Source organism: Salmo salar, chromosome 24 (genome assembly GCF_965601325.2).
Source record: "Salmo salar chromosome 24, fSalSal1, whole genome shotgun sequence".
Taxonomy (NCBI): domain Eukaryota; kingdom Metazoa; phylum Chordata; class Actinopteri; order Salmoniformes; family Salmonidae; genus Salmo; species Salmo salar.
The window spans coordinates 28030604-28057918 of NC_138314.1; the positions used below are offsets into that span (position 1 = coordinate 28030604).

General features: G+C 42.5%; 1 protein-coding gene across 3 annotated transcripts; it reads left to right on the forward strand.

Annotated features, from left to right (window-relative positions):
- The first annotated feature begins 7 nt into the window (after nt 1-7).
- Nucleotides 8-26752, forward strand: LOC106585434 (negative elongation factor B). 3 transcript variants are annotated; one of them, XM_082968617.1, is made up of 15 exons: nt 8-97; nt 331-554; nt 913-1032; nt 16838-16998; nt 17105-17204; nt 17631-17861; nt 17953-18138; nt 18272-18384; nt 18492-18594; nt 18717-18812; nt 19515-19657; nt 20246-20352; nt 20458-20599; nt 20783-20891; nt 26260-26752. In XM_082968617.1, exons 2-15 carry the CDS (start codon nt 345-347, stop codon nt 26410-26412), a joined length of 1974 nt encoding a protein of 657 aa, XP_082824743.1. In that variant the 5' UTR covers nt 8-97; nt 331-344; the 3' UTR covers nt 26413-26752. The 3 variants fall into 3 exon arrangements, with proteins under 3 accessions (XP_082824743.1, XP_082824744.1, XP_014027098.1); XM_082968618.1 differs by having other exon boundaries at nt 11-97; nt 328-554; XM_014171623.3 differs by lacking the exons at nt 8-97; nt 331-554; nt 913-1032 and adding an exon at nt 11049-11603.
- Nucleotides 26753-27315: the final 563 nt, after the last annotated feature.

Consider the following 27315-nt stretch of genomic DNA (forward strand, 5'->3'; position numbering starts at 1 on the left):
GCGTCTTTATGGTCGAGACTACCACCCCTACACACAGAGCTTCCTGTGCTACGGCAGGGATGAGGTCTTACGCAGACTGCTGGCTCACTTGGTCAAGGTAACTAACGTTCTCTTAAAACACAGTAGTATCACAAATGCAGAATGATTGAGTACATCACAAACCAAAGTGCATAGTAATGCTAAAACAACAGAACAATGTTAGGCTAAAATAGAGCATACTGTATAGGCACTCATCATCACGATATGACTACAGAGCTATGTCTTTAGTCTGCTCTGTCTCTCAGACTCAAGGTGCTGGGCCCCATATATCACATCCCTGCTATCCAGCAGGTTTCAATGTCTCCATGAAGCTGGACAAGGTGTTTGACTCCCCATGCACAGCAGACCAAAGGCCCTCTCCCTACAGCCCCCAGGTCTTCCTGACAGTCATGGGCACTGGGAATTACCAGCAGTGCCTTGGCAATATGTCCAAGCTCTTCTCCTTCGACAGGTGCTCTTTCTCCAAGTTCTCCTTTGATGGAGTCTTTCAGCCCAACGTCAGCGGCAGCTTCATGGTGAGGAGGATCCCCTTGCAGGGATTACACTTTAAGATCAATCACGGGTTCAATCTATGGTTCACTGTTTCTTAGAATTGATTCCATTTTTAATTCAAATATACATAATATCCTAATATTTTGTGACATACTTTGGTTCAAGCTATTTAACAATCAGATGAATTTCTTTTCAGAAATTCTGTAAGAATAATAAGCTATTTTTTCATTTTCATTCATAGGCTTGTTCACTGTAAGCCAAAGCATGTAGACAAACAGCCCACAGTGGCCTCATGAGATTTATGGGACAAGATAATTGTCTGTTTATTGCTCCGATGTCAAGGGGCAGATTGAGCAATCTCTTGTATCCTCCTCTCCACAGGCCTTCTCTGCTTTCTTCTACACTCACATGTTCCTGCAGCGCACAACTGGCATCACTGTCACGTCTCCTACTCTACTGGAGGGAGCCGCCCGCACTGTCTGCAACATGAGCTTCCAGGAGGTATTGCACTGAACTGCTGGGCTCGGCTGACTGACTCCGGCTATTCTTAGACGATTTATCTAATATACATGGGTTTCTTGCTAAAACACATTTTCCCATTCTCACATTTTAGCAGTAAAGTGAAATATCGTATTACAGCAGCTGAGGCAAATAACATTAGAGGGTGGATGTGCTCCCTAATGTTGAATGCCGGGTTGGCAGGTAGCCTAGTGGTTAGAGCGTTGGGCCAGTAACCGAAAGGTTGCTAGATCAAATCCCCGAGCTGACAAGGTAAAAATCTGTTGTTCTGCCCCTGAACAAGGCAGTTAACCCACTGTTCCTTGGCTGTCATTGTAAATAAGAATTTGTTCTTAACTGACTTGCCTAGTTAAATAAATAAAAAATAAAAAGTGGTAGGAAGGAAGGAAATATCCACCCCTTAGGCTGTGAGAGTGAGCCTTAATTAAGTTCCCTGGGGCACTGCACAGGATTATCATCTGAGTGAAAGGAGAGCTGATCTAATGCATTTGAACTTTCTGAGCACTTATGAAAATGTCCTGCTGATGTTTGTGTATTAATTACAAAAAATAAGCGGAATAATAAGAATTTGTAGAAATGAACATTTAGTGATATTTTTCTAACCCCCACCCCCTCCACGTAAACAGATGCTAGTGAAGGCCCCCGACCAGAAGGGTCTTCTACAGGATTACTGTGCAGTCTCTGTCTTTGTCCAGGTGCTCATGCTCCAAGGCTATGGCTTTGATGAGCTCTCCTTCCCTCAAATCTCTTTTCAGAGAAAGTAAAGTAAAACAATCAATACAAATGCAATGTAAATGCAATAAGAGCAATTTCAATATTTTTTTATGTACCACTTGACTATACATATGTTTAGGAGTTCAGTTGTGGGTTTTTGTTCTTATTTAGTGCAGGCAGGAGACACCTCTATTGGCTGGGCGCTGGGTTACATGCTGTGTCTGAGCAGTCTTTTGCCAGGGGAGAGCATGGGACTGAGGAAGGCTCTGCCCCCCCAAGGCCTGGTATTGTCTCATCTTCCTATTTGTCTTACTCATCCTCATTGTGGCTGGATATCTTCTACTTAAGACCTACCAAAAGAAGAAGGGCAGTGACAGAATCATCTAAGTATGTCTTCAGGACACATTTTGGTTTATTTTCTCCCCAGTCAGAATATGCACTTTTTTGGCTGCGCAATTCTCAAACTCACGCTTTTTAAAATGTTCGACCCGTTAAAGCAGCCGCTCTGCTATTTTCAAACCCTTGCGCCAGGGTTGTTATTTGACCTGTCTTATATCAGCTTGCTTGCACTGTGGTGGAAGGGATGGAAATATTTGAAGTGCGCAAAAGTGCCAATTTTAGGCAGTGCTGTGGGGATATTTAAATATCGAACAAAAGCTGGTCTTAGCGGTAGGGCAGTTGTCTATGGCATGGATTTCGCCAGCGGAGGTGCACAGTATCCTAATCAATAGAAAAGCATATCACCAATGTTAAAGTAAAATATCACTTTTGGGAGCAGCAAAACAGTCAACCCCTTTTTTCATTATATTGGTTAATATTTATGTCCAGCTCCTGTGAAAGGTGTAGACATGTGCGATGCCCATGGAATGAAAGATGTCAAGCCTATTTAGAAACATCAAGTTGTTAAAAATGATTTTTGTTTCTCGTTTATCATTTTGTTAAAAAATTATCTTCCAGTGTCCTCTGTTGAATTATGTTCGCTGTCCGTGGTACTGAATCTGCTATTGTATTGATATTTGCCAAGTCTCGTAAACCCGACCCTAGGTGGACGGATACATTGTGGGAGGCAACCTGTCTGCCTATAGGGAGACCAATATTTGACTGTTTGTTTGCCACGTTTAGAATTGTAAAGGTAAAGTCACCATACAGACCATATCAACGGCGAAGGTAGGCTAATTTTATTACGTTTGGTGGGCAATGTCTATTGCTCAGATATGCAATGTAATTTAGGCTATAGGCTACCGAAATTCAAATACAATATTCTCATGTTGAAGCCAATAACTGTTTTTAAAAAGGTATATGAAAAACTGGATACATAAACATTTGTTATAACTAGGACTATTATAGAGTTACTGCATGCTATTTAATAAAATAGTAGGCCTATTTTCAATGGATAGGACAAACATCCATGCTCTCCCGCCAGAGTTTATGACAACAGAACATCAAACAGCGTAAATACACAACTTGAAGCAACCGCAGAAAGCTTCGGAGTTGGTTTTCATTGGCCAGTGAGTGGTCAAGCCCTCGTCATACATTCAACGTGTTAATTCATTCCTGCCTCTTTACGCTACCGCCAGGCGTTACGCCCATAATATTTTTGACACCCATAATATTTTTGACACCCAGAACTCAACTGCACCGCGAGAGTGCACTTAGATTTACGTTAGTGTTTGGTTTGTTAAAATAGAGTCCTTAGAGTTTCAATCATTCCAATGTCACATTTTTTTAGGAGGAGGCTACAGGAGAAAAGCATATCCAAATTGACGAGATGTATATTTCATTTGTAGTCAGATGTATTGATTGCCATTCATACAATACTTTGTACAACTTTTGGTAATGATTAAGTGATTTTATGGCATGCACTGTAATTCCAAACGATTCTATCAGAGGTTAAAGTCAAAGGACGCTGCTGAGGGGAGAACGGCTCATAATAATGGACAAAATGGAGTAAATGGAATGTTGCCAAACACATGGAAACGGTGTGTTTGATGTATTTTATACCATTCCACTTATTCCACTCCAGCCATTACCATGAGCCCATCCTCCCCAATTAAGGTACCAACAACCTATTGTGATTAAAGTATTAGAGGTTGACCGATTAATCAGAATGGCCGATTAATTACGGCCGATTTCAAGTTTTCATAACAATCGGTAATCGGTATTTTTGGCCACCGATTTGGCCGAATTTTATTTTTATTTTTTTGTAATTTGTTTAATTTTTTAATAATATATATATATATTTTTTTACACCTTTATTTAACTAGGCAAGTCAGATTAAGAACACATTCTTATTTACAATGACGGCCTAGAAACGGGGGTTAACTGCCTTGTTCAGGGGGGATTCATTTTTGCAACCTTTGGTTACCAGTCCAACGCTCTAACCACCTGCCTTACATTGCACTCCACAAGGATTAACAGGCTGACTACCTGTTACGCGAGGGCAGCAAGAAGCAAAGGTAAGTTGCTAGCTAGCATTAGACTTATAAAAAACTATCAATCTTAACATAATCACTAGTTAACTACACATGGTTGATGATATTACTAGTTTATCTAACGTGTCCTGCGTTGCATATAATCGATGCGGTGCCTGTTAATTTTCATTGAATCACAGCCTACTTCGACAAACGGATGTTGATTAACAAGCGCATTTGCGAAAAAAGTGGAGTAGTTGTTTCCCTTCCTCTGCATGGGTAACGCTGCTTCGAGGGTGGCTGTTGTTGATGTGTTCCTGGTTTGAGCCCAGGTAGGAGCGAGGAGAGGGACGGAAGCTATACTGTTACACTGGCAATACTAAAGTGCTTATAAGAACATCCAATAGTCAAAGGTATATGAAATACAAATCGTATAGAGAGAAATAATCCTATAATTCCTATAATAACTACAACCTAAAACTTTTTACCTGGGAATATTGAAGACTCATGTTAAAAGGAACCACCAGCTTTCATATGTTCTCATGTTCTGAGCAAGGCACTTAAACATTAGCTTTCTTACATGGCACATATTGCACTTTTACTTTCTTCTCCAACACTTTGTTTTGCATTATTTAAACCAAATTGAACATGTTTCATTATTTATTTGAGGCTAAATTGATTTTATTGATGTATTATATTAAGTTAAAATAAGTGTTCATTCAGTATTGTTGTAATTGTCATTATTACAACAAAAAAATAATAATAATTGGCCGATTAATCGGTATCGGGGGGGGGGGGGGGGTTTGGGGCCTCCAATAATCGGTATTGGTATCGGCGTTGGAAAATCATAATCGGGCGACCTCTATAAAGTATACCTGCATATTCTACAACACTGAAATGCAAGTGAGCCATCTGAATTCATGAATTGTCTTTCTATGCTGTTTTTAGACTTTGTGTTGACTCAGGACTCAGGACTGTGTGTGACATTCATTGCTAGAATGTCATGTCATTTTAAATAAGCAATGTTTATTGCTTTTTCCCTGTTGATAATCTGTCATTTTGACCAAGGAAAGATCGAAGAGATCATGTCCAATCAGGAGGGATCATTGTGAAGAAGAAAGTGGACTACTTCAAAATTGAGAGCCTCAATGCTGCTGCCCTGCTGTCACAGATACTATAATAGCACAGATACAAAGATGAGTCCTCTCTATGTTCTGACTAGAGGGAGTACAGCTATGACTGAAAGTTGCTTTTTGTAGCAGGTTAGGAGAATTTAAGCAGTAGGTTAGGATAATTAGAGTGGCAGGTTAGGAGACTTAGGAAAAGGATTAGGGTTAGCTAAAATGCTCTACTAATCTTGTTATTGAAGTGGCTTGAAAATAGTTTCCCCGTAACAATTGTCAGAGACAGAAGATGAAGCGAGACACACCACTCGCTGTCTTTTTTCCTGGTTCAATGAAAGTCAACTAAGGGTGCATTCATAAATTCACTCTATCTACTCCGATTTCAGAGCACTCACGTCTGAGTGTGCCAGAGCGCAGAATAAATTATGAATTTAAAACCTCTCAACACCTGTTGAGTCTGACCAGTGTCAGTAAATGTCGGCAAAAAAAAAAAAGTTCTTGAAATGTTGGCAGCAGCACAGTTAGTCGCTAACGCTCTATACGTTAGTGACTGTAACTGTACCTACAGTCCCCAACCAGAAGCCATGGATTACAGGCAACATTCGCACTGAGCTAAAGGGTAGAGCTGCTGCTTTCAAGGAGCGGGACTCTAACCCGGAAGCTTATAAGAAATTCTGCTATGCCCTCCGACGAACCATCAAACAGGCAAAGCGTCAATACAGGATTAAAATCGAATCGTACGACACTGGCTCCGATGCTCGTCAGATGTGGCAGGGCTTGCAAAATATTACAGACTACAAAGGGAAGCACAGGCGAGAGCTGCCCAGTGACACGAGCCTACCAGGCAAGCTAAATCTCTTCCTATGCTCACTTCGAGTCAAGTAACACTGAAACATGCATGAGAGCATCAGCTGTTCCGGACAACTGTGTGATCACAGCCGATGTAAGACCTTTAAACAGGTCAACATTCACAAGGGTGCAGGGACAGACGGATTACCAAGACGTGTACTCCGAGCATGGGCTGACCAACTGGCAAGTGTCTTTCCTGACAATTTTAACCTTTACCTGTCTGAGTCTGTAATAACCAACATGTTTCAAGCAGACCACCATAGTCCCTATGTCCAAGAACACTAAGGTAACCTGCCTAAATGACTACAAACCCGTAGCACTCAGGTCTGAAGCCATGAAATGCTTTGAAAGGCTGGTCATGGCTCACATCAACACCATTATCCCAGAAACACCAGACCCACTCCAATTTGCATACCGCACCAACAGATCCACAGATGATGCAATCTCTATTGCACTCCACACTGCCCTTTCACACCTGGACAAAAGGAACACCTACAGTTGAAGTCAGAAGTTTACATACACATTAGCCAAATACATTTAAACAGTTTTTCACAATTCCTGACATTTAATCCCAGTAAGAATTCCCTGTCTTAGGTCAGTTAGGATCACCACTTTATTTTAAGAATGTGTAATGTCAGAATAATAGTAGAGAGAATGATTTATTTCAGCTTTCATTTCTTTCATCACATTCCCAGTGGGTCAGAAGTTTACATACACTCAATTAGTATTTGGTAGCATTGCCTTAAAAATGTTTAACTTGGGTCAAATGTTTTGGGTAGCCTTCCACAAGAAGTTGGGTGAATTTTGGCCCATTCCTCCTGACAGAGCTGGTGTAACTGAGTCAGGTTTGTAGGCCTCCTTGCTCGCACAAGCTTTTTCAGTTCTTCCCACACATTTTTTTATAGGATTGAGGCCAGGGCTTTGTGATGGCCACTCCAGTACCTTGACTTTGTTGTCCTTAAGCCATTTTGCCACAACTTTGGCGGTATGCTTGGGGTCATTGTCCATTTGGAAGACCCATTTGCGACCAAGCTTTAACGACCTGACTGATGTCGTGAGATGTTGCTTCAATATATCCACATCATTTTCCTCCCTCATGATGCCATCCATTTTGTGAAGTGCACCAGTCCCTCATGCAGCAAAGCACCCCTACAACATGATGCTGCCACCCCCGTGCTTCACGGTTTGGATGGTGTTCTTCGGCTTGCAAGCGTCCCCCTTTTTCCTCCAAACATAATGATGGTCATTGTGGCCAAACATTTCTATTTTTGTTTCATCAGACCAGAGGACATTTCTCCAAAAAGTACGCTCTTTGTCCCCATGTGCAGTTGAAAACCGTAGTCTGGCTTTTTTATGGCGGTTTTGGAGCAGTGGCTTCTTCCTTACGGAGAGGCATTTTAGGTTATGTCGATATAGGACTTGCTTTACTGTGGATATAGATACTTTTGTACCTGTTTCCTCCAGCATCTTCACAAGGTCCTTTGCTGTTGTTCTGGGATTGATTTGCACTTTTCGCACCAAAGTACGTTCATCTCTAGGAGACAGAACGCGTCTCCTTCCTGAGCGGTATGATGGCTGCCTGCGTGGTCCCATGGTGTTTATACTTGCGTACTATTGTTTGTACAGATGAACGTGGTACCTTCAGGCATTTGGAAGGTCTACAATTTTTTTCTGAGGTCTTGGCTGATTTCTTTTTATTTTCCCATGATGTCAAGCAAAAAGGCACTGAGTTTGAAGGTAGGCCTTGAAATACATCCACAGGCAGGGGCGGAAATCCCGGGGGGGACGGGGGGGACACGACCCCCCCATCCTGGGAAAAATATGATTAGTCCCCCCCAATATATCACTGAAACATAACTATGTAATTTAAATAATATTAATAATACGCAATGAAAGCAATTGTGCTGATTATAGACACTTAATAGCGCGTTTTTAAGTTTCAAAAGATTGCGACCCCCCCCACCCTTTGCCTCACAATGGTTTGATCCACTGCCAGTTCCTTAGTTGGCAAGGTAACAGAGGGGTCGTGTCTACTGTCTGAAAGGCACTCAATGAACGTAACTGACTTAAGGTTAATCCAGTCAATCGTGCACACACACTAGCTGAATATGCAGAGCTAGCGCGCAAATATTAACTATTAAGCTAGCTAGTACCTATTCCATTTATGTGGCGTCGTCAAAGATGGAATCTTTGCTATCGTCAACTTATTCCATGATCAGCATGCAGATGATGTAAGTTAGTGCTTCAGTCCCTGTGATAAGGTTAGCGATAAACTGAAGTCCAAACTGAACAGAACTACACTCTCTTCTACCATTGTCTTAAATATATTTAATGGTCTCGTTGCAAAAGCTAAATTGTCGCAAGGGAACTTTTATTTAATTTCACTTTTATTTAACCCGGGTAGCAAAGATTATAGCAAACACCACTGAAACTGAATTGGTGCTCGCTAGCTTTGCAAATTCAGCTATTGTTGGAAGCCAGCCAATATGAAACAAACTATTACAATTACAAAAGGTTGCAGCATATGTTGTGTAAAAGGTGAACTCATACAGCTGTCAACTCTTGTCATTTTAATCCGTTTCACATTTGCTAGCTACCTTTTTAGATCGAAGCCCAAATAGAATGATAGAAGATGATAGAAGCCCATCTCCTACTGTAAATAACCTACACACTGTGTGTGTGTGTGTGTGTAGCCAGCCAGCCAGCCAGGTAGAAAAATGGCAGAAAAATAAAAGACGGACATCAGAGTATTTTTCAATACACCAAAACGCATAGTAAGAACCCTAGTAGCCTAATATCTCAAAGACTAGTTGATAAAATGTTCATAAGAAAGAAAGAAAATTCTAATGGAAATGTTTCACAATGATGTCATTAGGCAGAGCAGGCAACAGATGGCACACAGACAGCAGAGTTGGGGACAGATATGCAGGGACAGACTGGCAGAGACAGGGAGTCTCAGGTAAGTTTGTTGAGTCTTTGTTTGGCAACATTATGAAAGGTTCTCAATTTTTTTGACTTGTAAAATAGGAACATAATTGGAAAATGCCATGGATACCCCCACTCTCAACTTAAACTGGTGACTGAACTAAGATTTGTTAAAGGCAATGGTATTGCTGTTGTGATTAGTTGTGTAGTTTTGGGTACCGGTAGTTAGGAGTACGGCAAACACCTTATTTCTTTGGTTCCTCAATATACATTTACCATATTACAATGTAGGCTATGTGTTACAGCACTACTTTTGGTGTCCCCCTCAGGAATTGCTCTTGAGAAAATGTCATGTAATTGTCCCCTCCAAAGTTGATATCAGATTTTCGCCCCTGTCCACAGGTACACCTCCAATTGACTCAAATTATGTTAATTGGCCTATCAGAAACTTCTAAAGCCATGACATATTTTTCTGGAATTTTCCAAGCTGTTTAAAGGTACAGTAAACTTATTGTATGTAAACTTCTGACCCACTGGAATTGTGATACAGTGAATTATAAGTGACATAATCGGTCTATCAATAATTGTTGGAAAAATGACTTGTGTCATGCACAAAGTAGATGTCCTAACCGACTTGCCAAAACTATGGTTTGTTAACAAGAAATTTGTGGAGTGGTTGATAAACGAGTTTTAATGACTCCAACCTAAGTGTGTGTAAACTTCCGACTTTAATTGTATGTGAGAATGCTATTCATTGACAACAGCTCAGCATTCAACACCATAGTGCCCTCAAAGCTCATCACTAAGCTAAGGACCCTGGGACTAAACACCTCCATCTGTAACTGGATCCTAGACTTCCTGACGGGCCGCCCACAGGTGGTACGGTTAGGTAACAACACATCTGCCACGCTGATCCTCAACACGGGGGCCCCTCAGGGGTGTGTGCTCAGTCCCCTCCCACTCAGGGGTGTGTGCTCAGTCCCCTCCTGCAAGAACAACAACCTCTCCCTCAACGTGATCAAGACAAAGAAGATGATTGTGGACTACAGGAAAAGGAGGACCGAGCCCCCCCATCCTCATCGATAGGGCTGTAGTGGAGCAGGTTGAGAGCTTTAAGTTCCTTGGCGTCCACATCACCAACAAATTAACATGGTCCAAGCACACCAAGACAGTTGTGAAGAGGGCATGACAAAACCTATTCCCCCTCAGGAGACTGAAAAGATTTGGCATGGGTCCTCAGATCCTCAAAAGGTTTTACAGCTGCACCATCGAGAGCATCCTGACGGGTTGCATCACTGCCTGGTATGGCAACTGCTCGGCCTCCGACCGCAAGGCACTACAGAGGGTAGTGCGTACAGCCCAGTACATCACCGGGACAAGCTTCCTGCCATCCAGGACCTATATAATAGGTGATGTCAGAGGAAAGGCCCTAAAAATTGTCATAGACTCCAGCCACCCTAGTCATAGACTGTTCTCTCTGCTACCGCATGGCAAGCGGTACCGGAGCGCCAAGTCTAGGTCCAAGAGGCTTCTAAACAGCTTCTACCCCCAAGCCATAATACTCCTGAACAGCAAATCAAATGGCTACCCAGACTATTTGTATTGCCCCCCCCCCCCCCCCCCCCTCCTTTGCTGCTGCTACTCTATTATCTATGCATAGTCACTTTAATAACGCTACCTACATTTACATATTACCTCAATTACCTCAACACTGATGCCCCCACACATTGACTCTGTACTGGTACCCATTGTATATAGCCCCGCTATTGTTATTTACAGCTGTTCTTTAATTTGTTATTCTTATCTCTTTTTATTTTGCATTTTCTTAAAATGCATTGTTGGTTAAGGGCTTGTAAGTAAGCATTTCACTGTTGTATTCGGCGCATGTGACAAATACAATTTCATATATGACATGAAAACAGCAAAACCAACTCTGCTTGGGCGAGTAAAATGGTCAGTGAGGTGTTCTCTTGTTTGTGTCTTTAAGTAGCTAGGAAGCTAGCCAACTTTAGCCAGTAGCTTGGGTGTGTGATTGCTGTTTTTGAGGTCAGAACTCCCGGATCAACCCTTCTCCTCGGCCAAAGCGTCCAGTGTGCGCTCTAAACTGATCATTTAACAGCGATATGAATTTACAAACGACCCAGAGCGGCGCACTCTGACACACTGGAGACAATTTACGAATGCACCCTAAGTAGACCAGACCCAGCGGCTATGGCGTCTATGGGAGAGACACTCAGTTATGTAGACCGGAACGGACTTTTTCGGGGGGGGTAAACTGCCACAGTTGAACTATCTTTATTTATTCATAATCTTTGGTTTGCCAAGAACCAAAGTTGGGAACTTGTAGTCATTCATTCATGAACGTATTGTATTATTAGCCCTGTGTTTATTTGATTAATATAGCTAGTTCTATCGTACACACAAGAAAATGTTTGCGGGTCTGCCTGAGCTTGGGATATCTAATGGCGAGGATCTAAAAGAAACACTGACCAACTGCACAGAGCCTCTGAAAGCCATTGACCAGTTTCAGGTAAGCTAACCTGATGTTAGCCAGCAAACACTAGTTAAAACAGGACTAAAAGCATGTTGATACTAGCGTATCGACAGTGTAGTGGTTCAAACTATGTATTGTGTTTATTGGTTACTATACATATCAGTTAAGTTAGTGGTTAGTCACCGTAGGTCATTCAAATAACGTTAGCTAGCCTTGTTTAGTACGTAACGTTAGCTAGCAATGACCCAGGGCATCGTTCAGCAGCGCTTCCACGGTCGCCCTGAATCAATCGTTAAATAAATCACCCCACGGGGGGGATTTTGTTTTGGGAATGGCTTCAGTAAACGTTCGTAACTTAACTACCAAAGTAAAGATGCTGCTAGAGTTACTTAGAACATGTCTCTATTCGCGCCTTCTAATTTCTCCAAAATATGAGTGCGCATGCGCGTGGACCAGAGCCTTTAACAATGCAACTCGGTTAATAAGAACAAATTCTTATTTACAATGACGGCCTACACCGGCCAAACCCAGGATGAAGTCAAAGTGCTCAAGTCGTGTATTTCAAACGGAAAACGTTTTGCAACGAATACCAGTGGTGTATTCATTACACCGATTCTGTTTCGTCTGTCAACAGAAATGTTTAATCCTAACGCTGTTGAGTTCCGGGGTGTATTCATTACGGAAACCGTTTACAATTTAAAAACCAAGCGGAGTTTAAATTGGACAAATTCAGTTAGGTCCCTCCCCGTTCCGTTTGCTTCTGTTTAAGACACGTTTTGCAACAGTGTCTGGAAGAAAGAACCCTGCAGACTTCACTCCACTTTAGAGCAGGGAATAATCGAGATGTGCAATTTGTGCAGAACACTTCGCAGATTACTCAGATTGGAATGGCAACCCGTGGAAACCATACAATTTAAAAAATAACTACTACTTCCGTTTAAGAACCCTGCAGCTTTTATATGATTTGAAGAGCATTTGCAGTAAACTGTTTCTGTTGCAAAACGTTTAGCAACATAATTGGCGCACGGAATGCACCCCAGGAGAGTCCACACCGTTTTGCAATGTAATCCGACCCTGGGGAATATTTATTAGTTATTCGTCATCAGTCAGTCAGTTATTTTTATGTGCTCTAGAGAACAACATATACTGAGTCCGCCAAACATTAAGAACACCTTCCTAAATTTTCCTTCAACCTGTCTCATCCCCTTCATATACACTGCTTTAAGTGGATTTAACATCAATAAGGTGACATCAATAAGGGATCATAGCTTTCACGAGGATTCACCTGGTCAGTCTATGTCATGGAAAGGTTTCCTTAATATTCACTGAGTGTACAAAATATTAAGTTTTACCTGCATTCAATACTAATTTCAGATTTTTTTCTGTAATACAATGAATACAGACTGTAGTTCAGATAGAGCCTGGTCAACTGTGGGGTACATTTCAAGGATAAGAAAGATCTTACCTGAGAAGTAATCACATTCTAATATTTTAGCTAGGCAAGAAAGTTTAGAAATAGGGTGTTCATTATTTAGGTTACAAGGGTCACCCTTTGTGAAGGGCAGCCTTCCAAACCTTGGGGATAGTACCAGATATAATAATCAGGTTAAAAATATGGGTTAATGATTCAGCAATCAGAGGGGCAGAGAGTTGCCACAAAAATGGATCAAGCATATCAGCGAATAAAAAAAAGTATATATTTTTTCTTCCGATCTTAAGCAAGGCATCTAGCACGTCACAGATAATAAATTGTTGAAATGAAAACAAAGATTCACTGGAAGTTGATGGGTTAACCATCGAGCCAGCTAGAGGCTGGCAGAGGGAAGAACAGTTGATTGACTGACCAGGGTCAATTAAACCACCGTTTCTCTCTAATACAAAGCCTGCCGAGATAAAATGATGATTAAAAGCATCACTTATCCCATTGTTTCTGAGTTATGATGCCAGAATCAGACAGAACTTGCTTAGGCAGGCGAGAAGAGGAATTTATACGCTTCAATGAATTTACTGTTTGTGGCGCACAGCGTACCGCTAGCAGCATTTTAGCCAAAAAGTGTTATAGTAGCTGTCTAGTCTGTGTTTCATAAATTTGCAATAAGCATAAAACAAAATGTATATAAGGAATTGGCTACTCGTTCTCATTCGGAGAAATAAGGTAGGCCGCTTGATTTCAACATCAGAACAAAGTGGACAGGCTAGCATGCTGTTCAAATAGTTGGAGACGGATGGAAAGAAGGGCGTGTTCATAACAATTCAACTGTTCTGCCTTGTTAGCTAGCAAATAGATCGAAGTTGGCTAAAGATGAAATATGACGATTCCTATAAAGATGAGCTGCTTACTCACTTGCACGTGGGCTTGTGCTTGAAAGATTGTTTTTAAGACCTGTCTTCATTTTCTATTATGCCCGCTACAAGAGGTGAATGTGCGTTATGCATAGTTCTGGTAAAATATCTAACAAAAAGGGCATTTTCATAGACCAACTTGAAAGCCAGATCAGTTATTGCAAAAAAAGCAGGTAAAATTATTAATAGGTCTTGTGATTGTGGAAGGCTTATATTTAATTGCTATATTGTAATTATTTTGCCACTATGGCCTATTTATTGCCTTACCTCCCTGATCCTACCTCATTTGCACACACTGTATATAGACTTTTTCTATGGTATTATTGAGTGTTTGTTTGTTTATTCCATGTGTAACTCTGTGCTGTTGTTTGTGTCTCACTGCTTTGCTTTATCTTGGCCAGGTCGCAGTAAATGAGAACTTGTTCTCAGATAGCCTACCTGGTTAAATAAAAGGTGAAATAAAAATAAAATAAATATTTAGCCTAGGTATAATTTCACAAGCCCTTAATTCATTAGTTTATTGCTAACTGTTTGAAATGCAGTGTATTTGACTTTATTTGTACAACTAAGCATATTTAGGGAGAACATTTAAATAAAATAAAGATTGAAAAAAAAATCTAGATTTCTAGGCCATATCGCCCGGCCATATCGCCCAGCCATAATTCAACTGGGCTTGGGCGGTATCCATCATTTCCATAATGTACATTTCATGCATATGCATTCGAACACATTCCAAATAGTATTTCACCATTTTATTGGGTACAGAGACCCGATGGTCATTCTGCCAGAGCTCTAGAGTTCTTCTGTGGAGATGAGAGAACCTTCCAAAAAGACATCCATCTCTGCAGCACTCCACCATTCAGGCCTTTATTGTAGAGTGGCCAGACTCCTCAGTAAAAAGCACATGACATCCCGCTTGGAGTTTGCCAAAAGACACCTAAATACTCTGACCATGAGAAACAAGATGCATTGATGGAACTCTTTGCCCTGAATGCGAAGCGTCACGTCTGGAGGAAACCTGGCACCATCCCTACGGTGAAGCATGGTGGTGGCAGCATCATGCTGTGGGAATGTTTTTCAGCGGCAGGGACTGGGAGACTAGTCAGGATCAAGGCAAAGATAAACAGAGCAAAGTACAGAGATCCTTGATGAAAACCTGCTCCAGAGCGCTCAGGACCTCAAACTGGGGTCAAGGTTCACCTTCCAACAGAACAACGATCCTACGCATACAGCCAAGACAATGCAGGAGTGGCTTCGGGTCAAGTCTCTGAATGTCCTTGAGTGGCCCAGCGAGAGCCCGGACTTCAACCTGAAGACCTGAAAATAGCTGTGCAGCAACGCTCCCCATCCAACCTCACAGAGCTTGAGAGGATCTGCAGAGAAGATTGTGAGAAACTACCCAAATACTGGTGTGCCAAGCTTGTAGCGTCATACCCAAGAAGACTCAAGGTTGTAATCGATTTCAATGGTGCTTCAACAAAGTACTGAGTAAAGGATCTTAATACTTAGGTTTTTGCTTTGCCATTATGGGGTATTGTGTGTAGATTGATGAGGAAAAAATAAAATTTCATCTATTTTAGAATAAGGCTGTAACGTAACAAAATGTGGAAAAAGTCAAGGGGTCTGAATACTTTACGAATGCACTGTATATGTCAGTGGGGGGCACAATGTTACAGTCCAGAAATGAGAGCTTTACCATCTATGCCAAAAACCCAGGCCTCTGATGGAGACTGTAGAACTGTCATCAACGCATGCTTCAGTTTTCCCCCTTCTATCTAGGATCATTTGTGTGCTCAGGCCACATATGAATAAAATAAATGATCACGACAAAGGAATGTAGTTTGTGTGCTAGAAAATGAACATCCTAGCAGTCTGATGCAGGTTGCTCTCCAATCATCTTACTCTAGCTATCGACGGATAATGTGGCATTTCTTATTTGTCAGTATGAATGAAATTAGTGGGCCCTGCCTTGATGACTGTATTAGCTTTACACTACTTTCCCTATAGATTAGTTAGATTACAAATAAGTAAAGACTCTCTCGAGCTGTTACCAGCTGTGTTTAGTACCTTAGATACAGAGAGTGTGGTTGGCAGACGTAATCAGCAGAGATGGTATCTGGATAGCGAACAAGTTTTGATTGGTTTACAGGTTAGTAGTCGGCTCATTTGGCTGTCCAGCTAATGAACATAAAAGTAAGTATTTAGAAAAAATGTGCAAGAATTGACATTGCCAACAAATGGAAATGTATCAGAAGGAATATACACTATGTAAAAACCAGCTCCTCTCTCGACATAGATTGATCATCTCAAAACTAAAGTTAATGGCTTGCTACAGCTCACCATCTAGTACATGTAATCTGATTACACATTTTTTTTAACTGTAATATTTACGTTACCAGCTAAATTATTGTAATCATATTACAGATACTTTTAAACTAGATTACTTCTTGTATTACTTTTAAATCCAGGAAGGATGTTCGTGAAAAAAATACCGTGACAGCTTTTCTGTTTTCCTGAATGATTTTCAATTCAGCATGAAAAATGGCACAAGTTTAAGTTTGTTCCACTTGAGCAAGTCTGATCCTCAAGTCTGAGACCACTATGTAGACTCATGGATCCTTTTGTCTTTTTCTAATGCCTCTTAAGGGAAAGGAAATCTGAAAGTAATTAGATTGTTACGGAGTTTGGGTATTCCAACAAATTCTGTTACTTATTACAATTCTATACAGGTGAATAGTAACTGTAACAGATTACATTTAGAAAGTAACCCACCCAACCCTGGTAAGCATGCTCTATGAGTAATGTTAGATTACACAATTATCCCTGCAATGATTATCAAATGAGTAACACCACCATGTCAGTGCATTGATTTTTATCTCACCTTCATCAGTCTGTCTTTGGTGTGTCTGGGCTGTGTTGTTTTGCAGACAGAAAATGGCATTTTGTTACCAACTCTTCAGTCAGCTCTTCCCTTCCTGGACCTTCACGGAACTCCTCGGTTGGAGTTTCACCAGTCTGTCTTTGACGAGCTTCGTGACAAGTTGATGGAGCGAGTCGCCACTATCGCGGAGGGCAAGGATGAGGACCGGTGCGACATCTAAGCTAGTAAACAGCAGGTCTTCATAGAGAAATCATCAACCATTGTACATGTATTTTAGACATTGAGTTTCTGGGTATTCCTGCTCCCTCTACAGTTATGGTAAACTTAAAGAGCTGCTGGAGAAGAGCTTTCCTCTGGTGAAGATGCCTTCCATTCAGCCAGTGGTCATGCAGGTGCTGAAGCATCTTCCAAAGGCAAGTCTTGGTCTTACCACCTTCAAATCCAATCTGCATTAGGGGAAACAGCTCCACTGTTCGCCCCAGCTCCTTTGTTATAGTTTTGTTGCTAGAATAGAGGAGAGGCACCTCCGGTAGCATGGTAAAACAGGTACGTACTCTGCTGTTCAATCTCCTGTGCAATGATGTCCGAGGCGGGGGGAAAAAACAGAGTTTGTTGTTTGCTGTTTCAATATCCCAAACGAATGTGGCAGTTTTACCAATTGAATTATTCTAGCTGTAAGTGAATGCACTTCTTTTTAAATATATAGTTCTTTGCAAATCGCATTAGCCATAAGAAGTGACTTGTTTTACATGATTCTTTCTCCAAAGCACCTTGATCTCTACCACAGCTCAGTGTTTGAAATGTATGTTCTGATTGAGTGTTTATTTTCCTATGAACAGGTACCAGAGAAAAAGCTGAAGCTTGTGATGGCTGATAAGGAACTGTATAAGGTCTGTGCTGTTGAGGTGAAGAGGCAGATCTGGCAGGAAAACCAGGCTCTCTTCGGAGATGAGGTCTCGCCCTTACTCAAGCAGTATATCGTGGCAAAGGAGGCAGCACTTTTCAGCAGCGATCTCTCCATTCTGCATAACTTCTTCAGCCCCTCCCCCAAAGCAAGACGCCAAGGAGAGGTGAGCCACCCCAGTACATCTGGACCTTTTCATTACTTTTTGACTCCCAATAGATTCTGTTCACATTCCAATAAGAATTTGTTCTGTTTAGGTAGTCTTGAAACTGACCCAGATGATTGGGAAGAATGTGAAACTATATGACATGGTGCTCCAGTTTCTGCGAACACTTTTCCTGCGTACTCGTAATGTCCACTACTGCACCCTGCGTGCAGAGCTGCTCATGTCCCTCCATGACCTGGACATCAGTGAGATCTGCTCAGTAGACTCCTGCCACAAGGTATGCCCAAACTCATGTGTACAGCATGCCTTCTGTAGGCAGACAGGAATAGTATTGATTTCAAATATATGCAAATACGTTGGCGAATGTTCTGCATGCTTGTGCAGAGTGCTGTACGTCTATATCTTGGCAGTTCACCTGGTGCTTGGATGCCTGTATCCGTGAGAAGTTTGTGGATGCCAAGCGAGCCCGGGAGTTGCAAGGTTTTCTGGATGGAGTGAAGAAAGGACAGGAGGAAGTACTTGGGTGAGAGAAGAAGAATGGAGGAAATGTGATTGAACATGTATTATTGCACCATTTTAGGATTAATAAAAAGATGTGACAAAAATGTTAAGGGTCTTCTTGCTTTCCAGGGACCTGTCCATGATACTGTGTGACCCATTTGCCAGTAACACCCTGGTTTTGAGTACGGTCCGAAACCTGCAAGAATTGCTAAGCCAGGATGCTCTACCCAGAGTAAGACATTCAATGTTGTCATTCGTGGCCTTATATATTTTTGTGTCCCTTTCCATATTCTGTCGATGCTATGTGGAAACCTATTGCCACTACTAAAGAGATGTTTCTGTGTCAATGAACAGGACAGTCCAGACCTGATGCTGTTACTCAGAATGCTGTCTCTTGGACAAGGTGCTTGGGATATGATTGACAGCCAGGTCTTTAAAGAGCCTCGATTGGTATGCAGTCACTTCTTTCCATTAGTATTATTTTATAATCACTTATTTTTGTTCAGTGAGTTTACCTGTCTGTATTACATTACTTATGAGCTGCACAGCAACAATAGTTTGATGCGCAGAGCAGGAAAACAACCTCTTTACAATGAACTACAGCTAGGTCCTCCCGAGTGGCGCAGTGGTCTAAGGCACTGCATCGCAGCTGTGCCACTAGAGATTCTGGGTTCGAGTCCAGGCTCTGTCGCACCCGGCCGAGACCGGGAGACCAATGGGGCGGCGCATAATTGGCCCAGCGTCGTCCGGGTTAGGGGAGGGTTTGGCCGGCAGGGATGTCCATGTCCCATCGTGAACTAGTGACTCCTGTGGCGGGCCGGGCGCAGTGCACGCTGACACGGTCGCCATGTGTACGGTGTTTCCTCCGACACATTGGTGCGGCTGGCTTCCGGGTTAAATGGGCGTTGTGTCAAGAAGCAGTGCGGCTTGGTTGTGTTTCGGAGGACGCGCGGCTCTCGACATTCGCCTCTCCCAAGTCCGTACGGGAGTTGCAGCGATGAGACAACTGTAACTACCAATTGGATACCTCAAAATTGGGGAGAAAAACGGGGAAAAGAATAATAATAATACAATGAACTACAGCTAGATGGCGTAGATGTGACATAACCAGCCAGGGCAGAGACTCGTCATATTTGATTCCTTCCCTCTCAGGAACTGGAAGTTGTGACCCGTTTTCTCCCAGCCATGTTGTCAGTACTTGTGGACGACTACACCTTCACTGTAGAGCAGAAACTCCCTAGTGAGGAGAAGACCTCCCTCTCCTACCCCACAGCCCTGCCTGATAACTTCAACAAGTAATTACTGGGATGGGATGTCACACTGGGGAAGGGGTTAGAATGTTACTTTGGTAGACTTGGCATGCCTGTTGACATTAAGAACATTATCATGTAAAAAATGTAGAATGTAAAACAAATAGTATTGATATTCTAAAATATACATGGAAATGATCAGTGTTATTTACAGTGTACACGAAACTGCTATATGTTTAATGAGGACAGACCTGGGTTCAAATACTATGTAGGGCATTTAAATTACTTTCAAAGATATTTGGAACTAAGTAAAGACAAGTAGTTGAGTATTGGAATGTATTCGGAAATGCACTTGGAAAGTTTTGGAAAATACTCAAATACACTGACTCCCATTCATTTAAAAATAGTATTTGAAATAAGTATTTAAAATACTTTAAAATAGTAGGCTATTTTATATAATTATTTAAAAAAAAATACTTGCAATAGAAGTGGCTGATTTAGGGCCACATCATTTGAAAATACTAAAATACACAGAAAATAAGTATTTAAATAACATGTTTAAATACACATGTATTTGAACCCAGGTCTGAATGAGGACCCTCTTTGATTAAAGTAAGTTCTCCCCTGCCCTAGGTACCTGCATGAGAACAGGGTGGCTTGTGAGATGGGTCTGTACTACGCACTCCACATTGCCAAGCAGAGGAACAAGAATGCCTTACAAAGGTTACTTCCCGCATTGGGTAGGTTCTGCACTTGTTTTGCCACAGGTTAGTAGAAATAAATAAATAGTAAATTGTTGTTAACCTGGCTCTCACCATTGTTTTGTCTCTATCATGTAATTGCAGTGGAGACCTACAACGACATGGCCTTTGGGGACATCTTCCTGCACCTCCTGACAGCACATCTCACCTTGCTCTCTGATGAGTTTGGGACTGAGGAGTTCTGCTCTGCTGTGTTTGATGGCTTCCTCCTCACCGCTTTCTCCAGGTCTGTCTTTTCCTGGGACATACAGGAGATTACTGCAAGTATTGCATTTGAAATTAATGGAAATGTTACTAAACATTTATGAAATGTGTGAAATTGAGGTAGAGTACTGTACTAATGGTCATATATTTTACCTTTATCTCACATAAGCCATTACTCCCTGACATATTTTTATGTGTATTCCAGTAAAGAAAATGTCCACAGACACAACCTACGCCTGTTGCTTCACCTTCACCAGAAAGTGCTGCCATCTAGTGTGGAGACATTAGTGAAAACCCTGGAACCCTCAAAACAGGTGGGCAAACTGCCATATTGCATGAAATAGGTTCCAAAGGAGATTGAACGGGATCTTGAGCACTTACAAATTTGTAACACATTGTAAAAATTGCAATTTGGGATTGCAGGATTATTTCATTTTTTATTTGCACGATATGATACTAAATGGATGATGATGTAAACAATTGTGCACAATTTTCAGAGATCCGGGTTGGCTCGTGAGCGCTGCTTTCAAAATTACTGCCGTAAATTATCCAAAACCTTTCATGCATCTTTAATTGAAACACCTGAATAACTAATGGTGTAATCATGCATTTTTCCCATGAAAACTTAATATTAACCACATAAGATCAATGATTGGGGCTATGTACATTTTTTTTGTATGTCGCTCACACTACGTGGTGGGTGTTTGGGGGCGGAGCCAGTCTAGGAAGATCCAATCACACAACATGATTGTTGTAGACACTCCACTTCCCATATAAGTGGCCGTAATGCGCTCTCATCTCACTTCTTTCGTCTTCCTCACGGATTTGATGTAGATCCTCTACGACTCTCCTAACGATCGACTTGGACCTCTGTTTTCCTGCTAACCTGTTCACAGGTGGACAATGAAGTACTCCGCTGCGACTATGACCTCTGCTTTCCTGCTAACCTGTTCACAGGTGGACAATGAAGGACTCCGACCCCAAGCATAGGCCAGCAGCTTCTCGTCGAGAGGATTGAGCTCACAACAAAAACTACTTCTCAGTGTCGAGGCTCACGGCTAGCCTTCGCCCGCTTAGCATCCTCCAGATGGTGTATGTGTCCGCAGCATGCTCTGTTAGGGCACTGTACGTTACCGCTCACTGATGGCCTGTCAAGGAGAGCTACAGTAGATGTTTCAAGGTCCCGCCCCAACGATTCCCCTGGAGGAAAGATGGGAAAACGGTCCTAGGGGTCCCTCCCCAGCGGCAGAGGGGAGCAGTGCATGGTTCACACGATGTTCGGCCCTGCCCCCTCCTGGGCTGAAGACTGCAGGACGGGCACGTCTGCTCCACCAGACCGCGTTCCCCAGTGCAGCGGCCCATCGTTTTTATATCAAAGCACAGGAAAGATTGAGCAGACCCCCCCCCTCCCCCGAGTGTCCTCCATACCGTAGTGTTCCCCTCAACACCCTTGTTAGTTGAGTCAGAGGCCGGAAGACAAGATTTCAGTTGCCACAAGCACTGTCCCCGTTCGTGTGCATTTATTGCCTTTTCAGATAAAAATACCACTGTTGCACCAAAGTATTTCGCCAGGAGCACAGAACATATAACCAAAAGAGGACCACAGGGTGCTACGGCAGTGATCCACTTGCTACACTTCCATCCCTGGGTTCTATCCATGGTTACGAGAGGCTACCGACTTCAGTTCACCAGAGAACCGCCAAACTTAGATCAGAATGTTGGTTTCTGTAGTGACTGGCGACTCAATTACTAGAGCAGGAGATCTCCTCTCTGTTGAGCAAAAGGAAGATCAGAGTAGTAGCAGCAGCAGAAGCCCAGAGCAGTTTCTACCCTTGTTACTTCCTGGTTCCCAAGAAGGGTAGGGCAGCGCCTCATATTGGACTTACGGGTCCTCATCAGCTATCTGAGAAAGTTCACGTTCTATAATGTTAGGCGAAATGACTAAATAGATTTTATTTATGTATTAACTTAAAATAAGTGTTCAGTATTGTTGTAGTTGTCATTACTACAAATATATAAAAATCGTTGGATTTAATCTGTATCGGCGTTGAAAAATCATAATCGGTCGACCTCTACTTCTGGCCCTAAAGCACTTTCTGCCTTTTCTCCGGAATTGTGACGTCCTGATCAGAAAGGACAATAGGACTACAGTGGCATACATCAACCGCCAGGGTGGCACCCAATCCCTGCGCCTCCCACACAAACTTGTTGTGGAGCAGCGCACATCACCATTTGTTAAGCGTGACCAATGCCCCAGGCGCGACCCATGCCCAATGAACACAGGAGCGGACTTGTTGTCCAGAGGGAATCCCCTATCCATCCCCACATAGTGGCCCGAATATGGGAGAAATAAGGACAGGCGTCTGTAGATCGCATCACGCAAAAAAACACACTACCTGCTGTTCTTTTCAATGACAAGCAATGATGCGCTACATGGGGTAGATGCGCTGGCACACCCATGGCCAAGAGTACAGCTTTATGCATTTCCCCCCTCTGTCTGATTCCCTCCAGAGTCAGAACAGCAGTGGTCTCTCATCCTGATAGGCCCTTTCTGGCCAGGACGGCTTTGGTTAGCAGATCTGTCGCTCCTATTCGACCAGCTCTTTGGTCCTGGCCCATGAGAGGATGAATCTTAATGCGATAGGCCTGCCGCTGAAAGTCGTGGAGACTTCAGAGCATTACAGCCCCGTCTACACTCGCACTACACAACAAGCACTGAGGTGTGTTTGATAGACGGTGTGATCAGAAACAGATCCTTCCCTTTCTTTGCTCAATTACAGAGTTACTCTGCCTCCTGCAGGACCTTTTGGACAAGGACAAGCCTTTTACACTGCAACGGTGTACTTGGCCTCAACATAGGCTTCGACAATGGTACAGTGGGGAAGTACCACCTCGTCCGTCATTTTAAAAGGGCGCCCAGTACCCAAACGGCTAGTCTCATCCTGGGACCCTTCTGCTGTGCTTGAGGCCATTTCACAGCAGCCGTTCGTGCCGCTGGAAAGCATGGAAATTTGATTTCTCTCGTTTAAAACTGCTTTACTTTTAGCCATTTATATCCGCAAAACAGGTGGGGAATTGCACATTCTGTCAGTCCACCACTAGTGCCTGAGCTTTGCCCTGGAGTCATCCAAGGTTAGTTACCTTTCATCCTAACCCCGCTTTTGTGCCTGAAGTAAGTTGTGCTTATCACTTCACTTTACAGCTGTTGACCTTTCACCCACTGGCCTTCTCCATGGAGGATGAGCGTCTCCACTGCTTGTGTCCAGTACGTCCCTTTTATATCTAAATGCTCGGACGAGAGCCCTATGAAAGAGCGATCAGCTCTTTGTTTCTTGGGACCAATTTCTCGCAAGTGTTTATCCCATCGGATGATGGAGGCTATTTTACTGGGATATAACAGCAAGGGTTTACAACCTCCGAAGGGCCTGAGTGCTCACTCCAACAGAGGAATGGCTGCATCATGGGCATTGTTCAAAGCGTCTCTGTTCAAGAGATCTGTAATGCAGGGCTACCCCCCCATACCAACTGGACATCACTGTGCCCTCATTAGAGCATACGGTGCTTACTGTCGGGACTTCTGAGGGTTGATCCTGTCTAGACTTGGCTTCGGAGAGATTAGGAGCTCTACTTGAGTTGGCTACATTTTTTTATTTATTTAACTAGGCAAGTCAGTTAAGAACAAATTCTTACTTACAATGACGGCCTACCTACATAAGGTTACTTGACGTAACCCAGGGTCTATGATATTATGAGTGAGGTGTCTTACTGTTTCCCTTCACGCTCTGCGTAAGGAAGACCACATGTACAGTTGAAGTCGGAAGTTTACATACACTTAGGTTGGAGTCATTAAAACTCGTTTTTCAACAACTCCACAAATTACTTGTTAACAAACTATAGTTTTGTCAAGTCGGTTAGGACATCTACTTTGTGCATGACGCAAGTAGTTTTTCCAACAATTGTTTAGACAGATTATTTCACTTCCAGTGGGTTAGAAGTTTACATACACTAAGTTGACTGTGCCCTTAAACAGCTTGGAAAATTCCAGAAAATGTCATGGCTTTAGAAGCTTCTGATAGGCTAATTGACATCATTTGAGTCAATTGGAGGTGTACCTGTGGATGTATTTCAAGGCCTACCTTCAAACTCAGTGCCTTTTTGCTTGACATCACGGGAAAAATCAAAAGAAATCAGCCAAGACCTAAAAAAAAAATTGTAGACCTCCACAAGTCTGGTTCATCCTTGGGAGCAATTTCCAAACGCCTGAAGGTACCACGTTCACCTGTACAAACAATTGTACGCAAGTATAAACACCATGGAATCACGCAGCCATCATACCGCTCAGGAAGGAGACACGTTCTGTCTCCTAGAGATGAACGTACTTTGGTGCGAAAAAGTGCAAATCAATCCCAGAACAACAGCAAAGGACCTTGTGAAGATGCTGGAGGAAACGGGTACAAATGTATCTATATCCACAGTAAAACGAGTCCTAAATCGACATAACCTGAAAGGCCGCTCAGCAAGGAACAAGCCACTGCTCCAAAACCGCCATAAAAAGGCCAGACTACGGTTTGCAACTGCACATGGCTACAAAGATCGTACTTTTTGGAGAAATGTCCTCTGGTCTGATGAAACAAAAAAATAACTGTTTGGCCGTAATGACCCTCATTATATTTGGAGGAAAAAGGGGGACGCTTGCAAGCCGAAGAACACCATCCCAACCATGAAGCACGGGAGTGGCAGCATCATGTTGTGGGGGTGCTTTGCTGCAGGAGGGACTGGTGCACTTCACAAAATGGCATCATGAGAAAGGAAACTTCTGACGATATATTGAAGCAACATCTCAAGACATCAGTCAGGAAGTCATACCTTAGTCACAAATGGGTCTTCCAAATGGACAATGACCCCAAGCATGAGAAATGGCTTAAGAACAACAAAGTCAAGGTATTGGAGTGGCCATCACAAAGCCCTGACCTCAATCCCATAGACAATTTGTGGGCAGAACTGAAAAACCGTGTGCGAGCAAGGAGGCCTACAAACCTGACTCAGTTACACCAGTTCTGTCAGGAGGAATGGGCCAAAATTCACCCAACTTATTGTGGGAATCTTGTGGAAGGCTACCTGAAACTTTTGACCTAAGTTAAACAATTTAAAGGCAATGCTACCAAATACTAATTGAGTGTATGTAAACTTCTGACCCACTGGGAACGTGATGAAAGAAATGAAAGCTGAAATAAATCATTCTCTACTAATTTTCTGACATTTCACATTCTTAAACTAAAGTGGTGATCCTAACTGACCTAAGACAGGGAATTTTTACTAGGATTAAATGTCAGGAATTGTGAAAAGCTGAGTTTAAATGTATTTGGCTAAGGTGTATGTAGACTTCCGACTTCAACTGTACTTAGAAGTGAGATGAGAGCGTATTATAGCCACTTATATTTGGATCTTCCTAGATTGGCTCCACCCCCAGGCGATACCCTTTGTGAGACTCCTCACTCATATCATAGAGCTGGGGTTACATCAAGTAACCTTACGTTTTACAGTTCTGACAATTACATGTGGCTTACAACAGAGTTTTTCCTAGTCAGGTCACATTGTCAGGGCCATGGGAAAGCTCCTGGCCCTATGACATAACTACCGTATTTCCATATTCTTCATTCTCTGCTTGTCTGGTGTCCACAGAGCAGTGACCAGGTAAAGGAGCTGTTCACCAAGCTGACAGAGAAACTGGAGGCCCTAAAGAAGAGTCCTCCCCATCCAGACGAAGCCCCCTCCCTGGGGCTTCATCCTGTTAAAGTGCCCACTACAGCTTCCACTCCAACAACATCGCTCTGAGAGAGGTGGTAGGGAGCAGCAAAAGAAGGAAACCAAGTAGTCTGAAAAAAAGATGCTGATATTACATGTTGAATTTAGGTTGGCTCATGAAACCACATAAAAAAATTACTAAATGTAATTTCCTCTATAGGTACTATGGTGAAGGTTTAGTTTGTTTTCTAATACTTGTTTTTATTAAGATGTCTTATTTGAAGCATTTTTCCAGCTTTAAAAATGTAATTCAGTTGCCAATGTTTTTTCAGTGTGAATTATTACTTAATTTTATAAATCCATAGTCTTGCTTAATTATTGTTGAAAGTATATTTTCTTATGTACTGGATCTATAAAGACTGAATGTCAATGTGTGTGTATGTACTGTTGTTTGGTTTGTGTCAGTGGTGACGCAAGCTTTAAATAAATTAATTTAGAAATGGTTAAAAAAAAGTTAATACTATATATACAAGAGTATGTGGACACCCCTACAATCTCCATAGACAAACATTGGCAGTAGAATGGTCTTACTAAAGAGCTCAGTGACTTTCAGTGTGGCACCGTCATTGGGTTCGACCTTTTCAACAAGTCAGTTAATCAAATTTCTGCCCTGCTAGAGCTACCCCATTCAACTGTAAGTGCTGTTATTGTGAAGTGGAAACGTCTAGGAGCAGCAACAGCTCAGCCGCAAAGTGGTACTGTAGGCCACATAAGCTCACAGAACGGGACCACTGAGTGCTGAAGCGTGTAGAAATCGTCTGTCCTCGGTTGCAACACTCACTACCGACTTCCAAACTGCCTCTGGAAGCAACGTCAGCACAAGAACGGTTCGTCGGTAGCTTCATGAAATGGGTTTCCATGGCCAAGCAGACTCACACAAGCCTAAGATCAGCATGCACAATGCCAAGGGTTGGCTGGAGTGGTGTAAAGCTC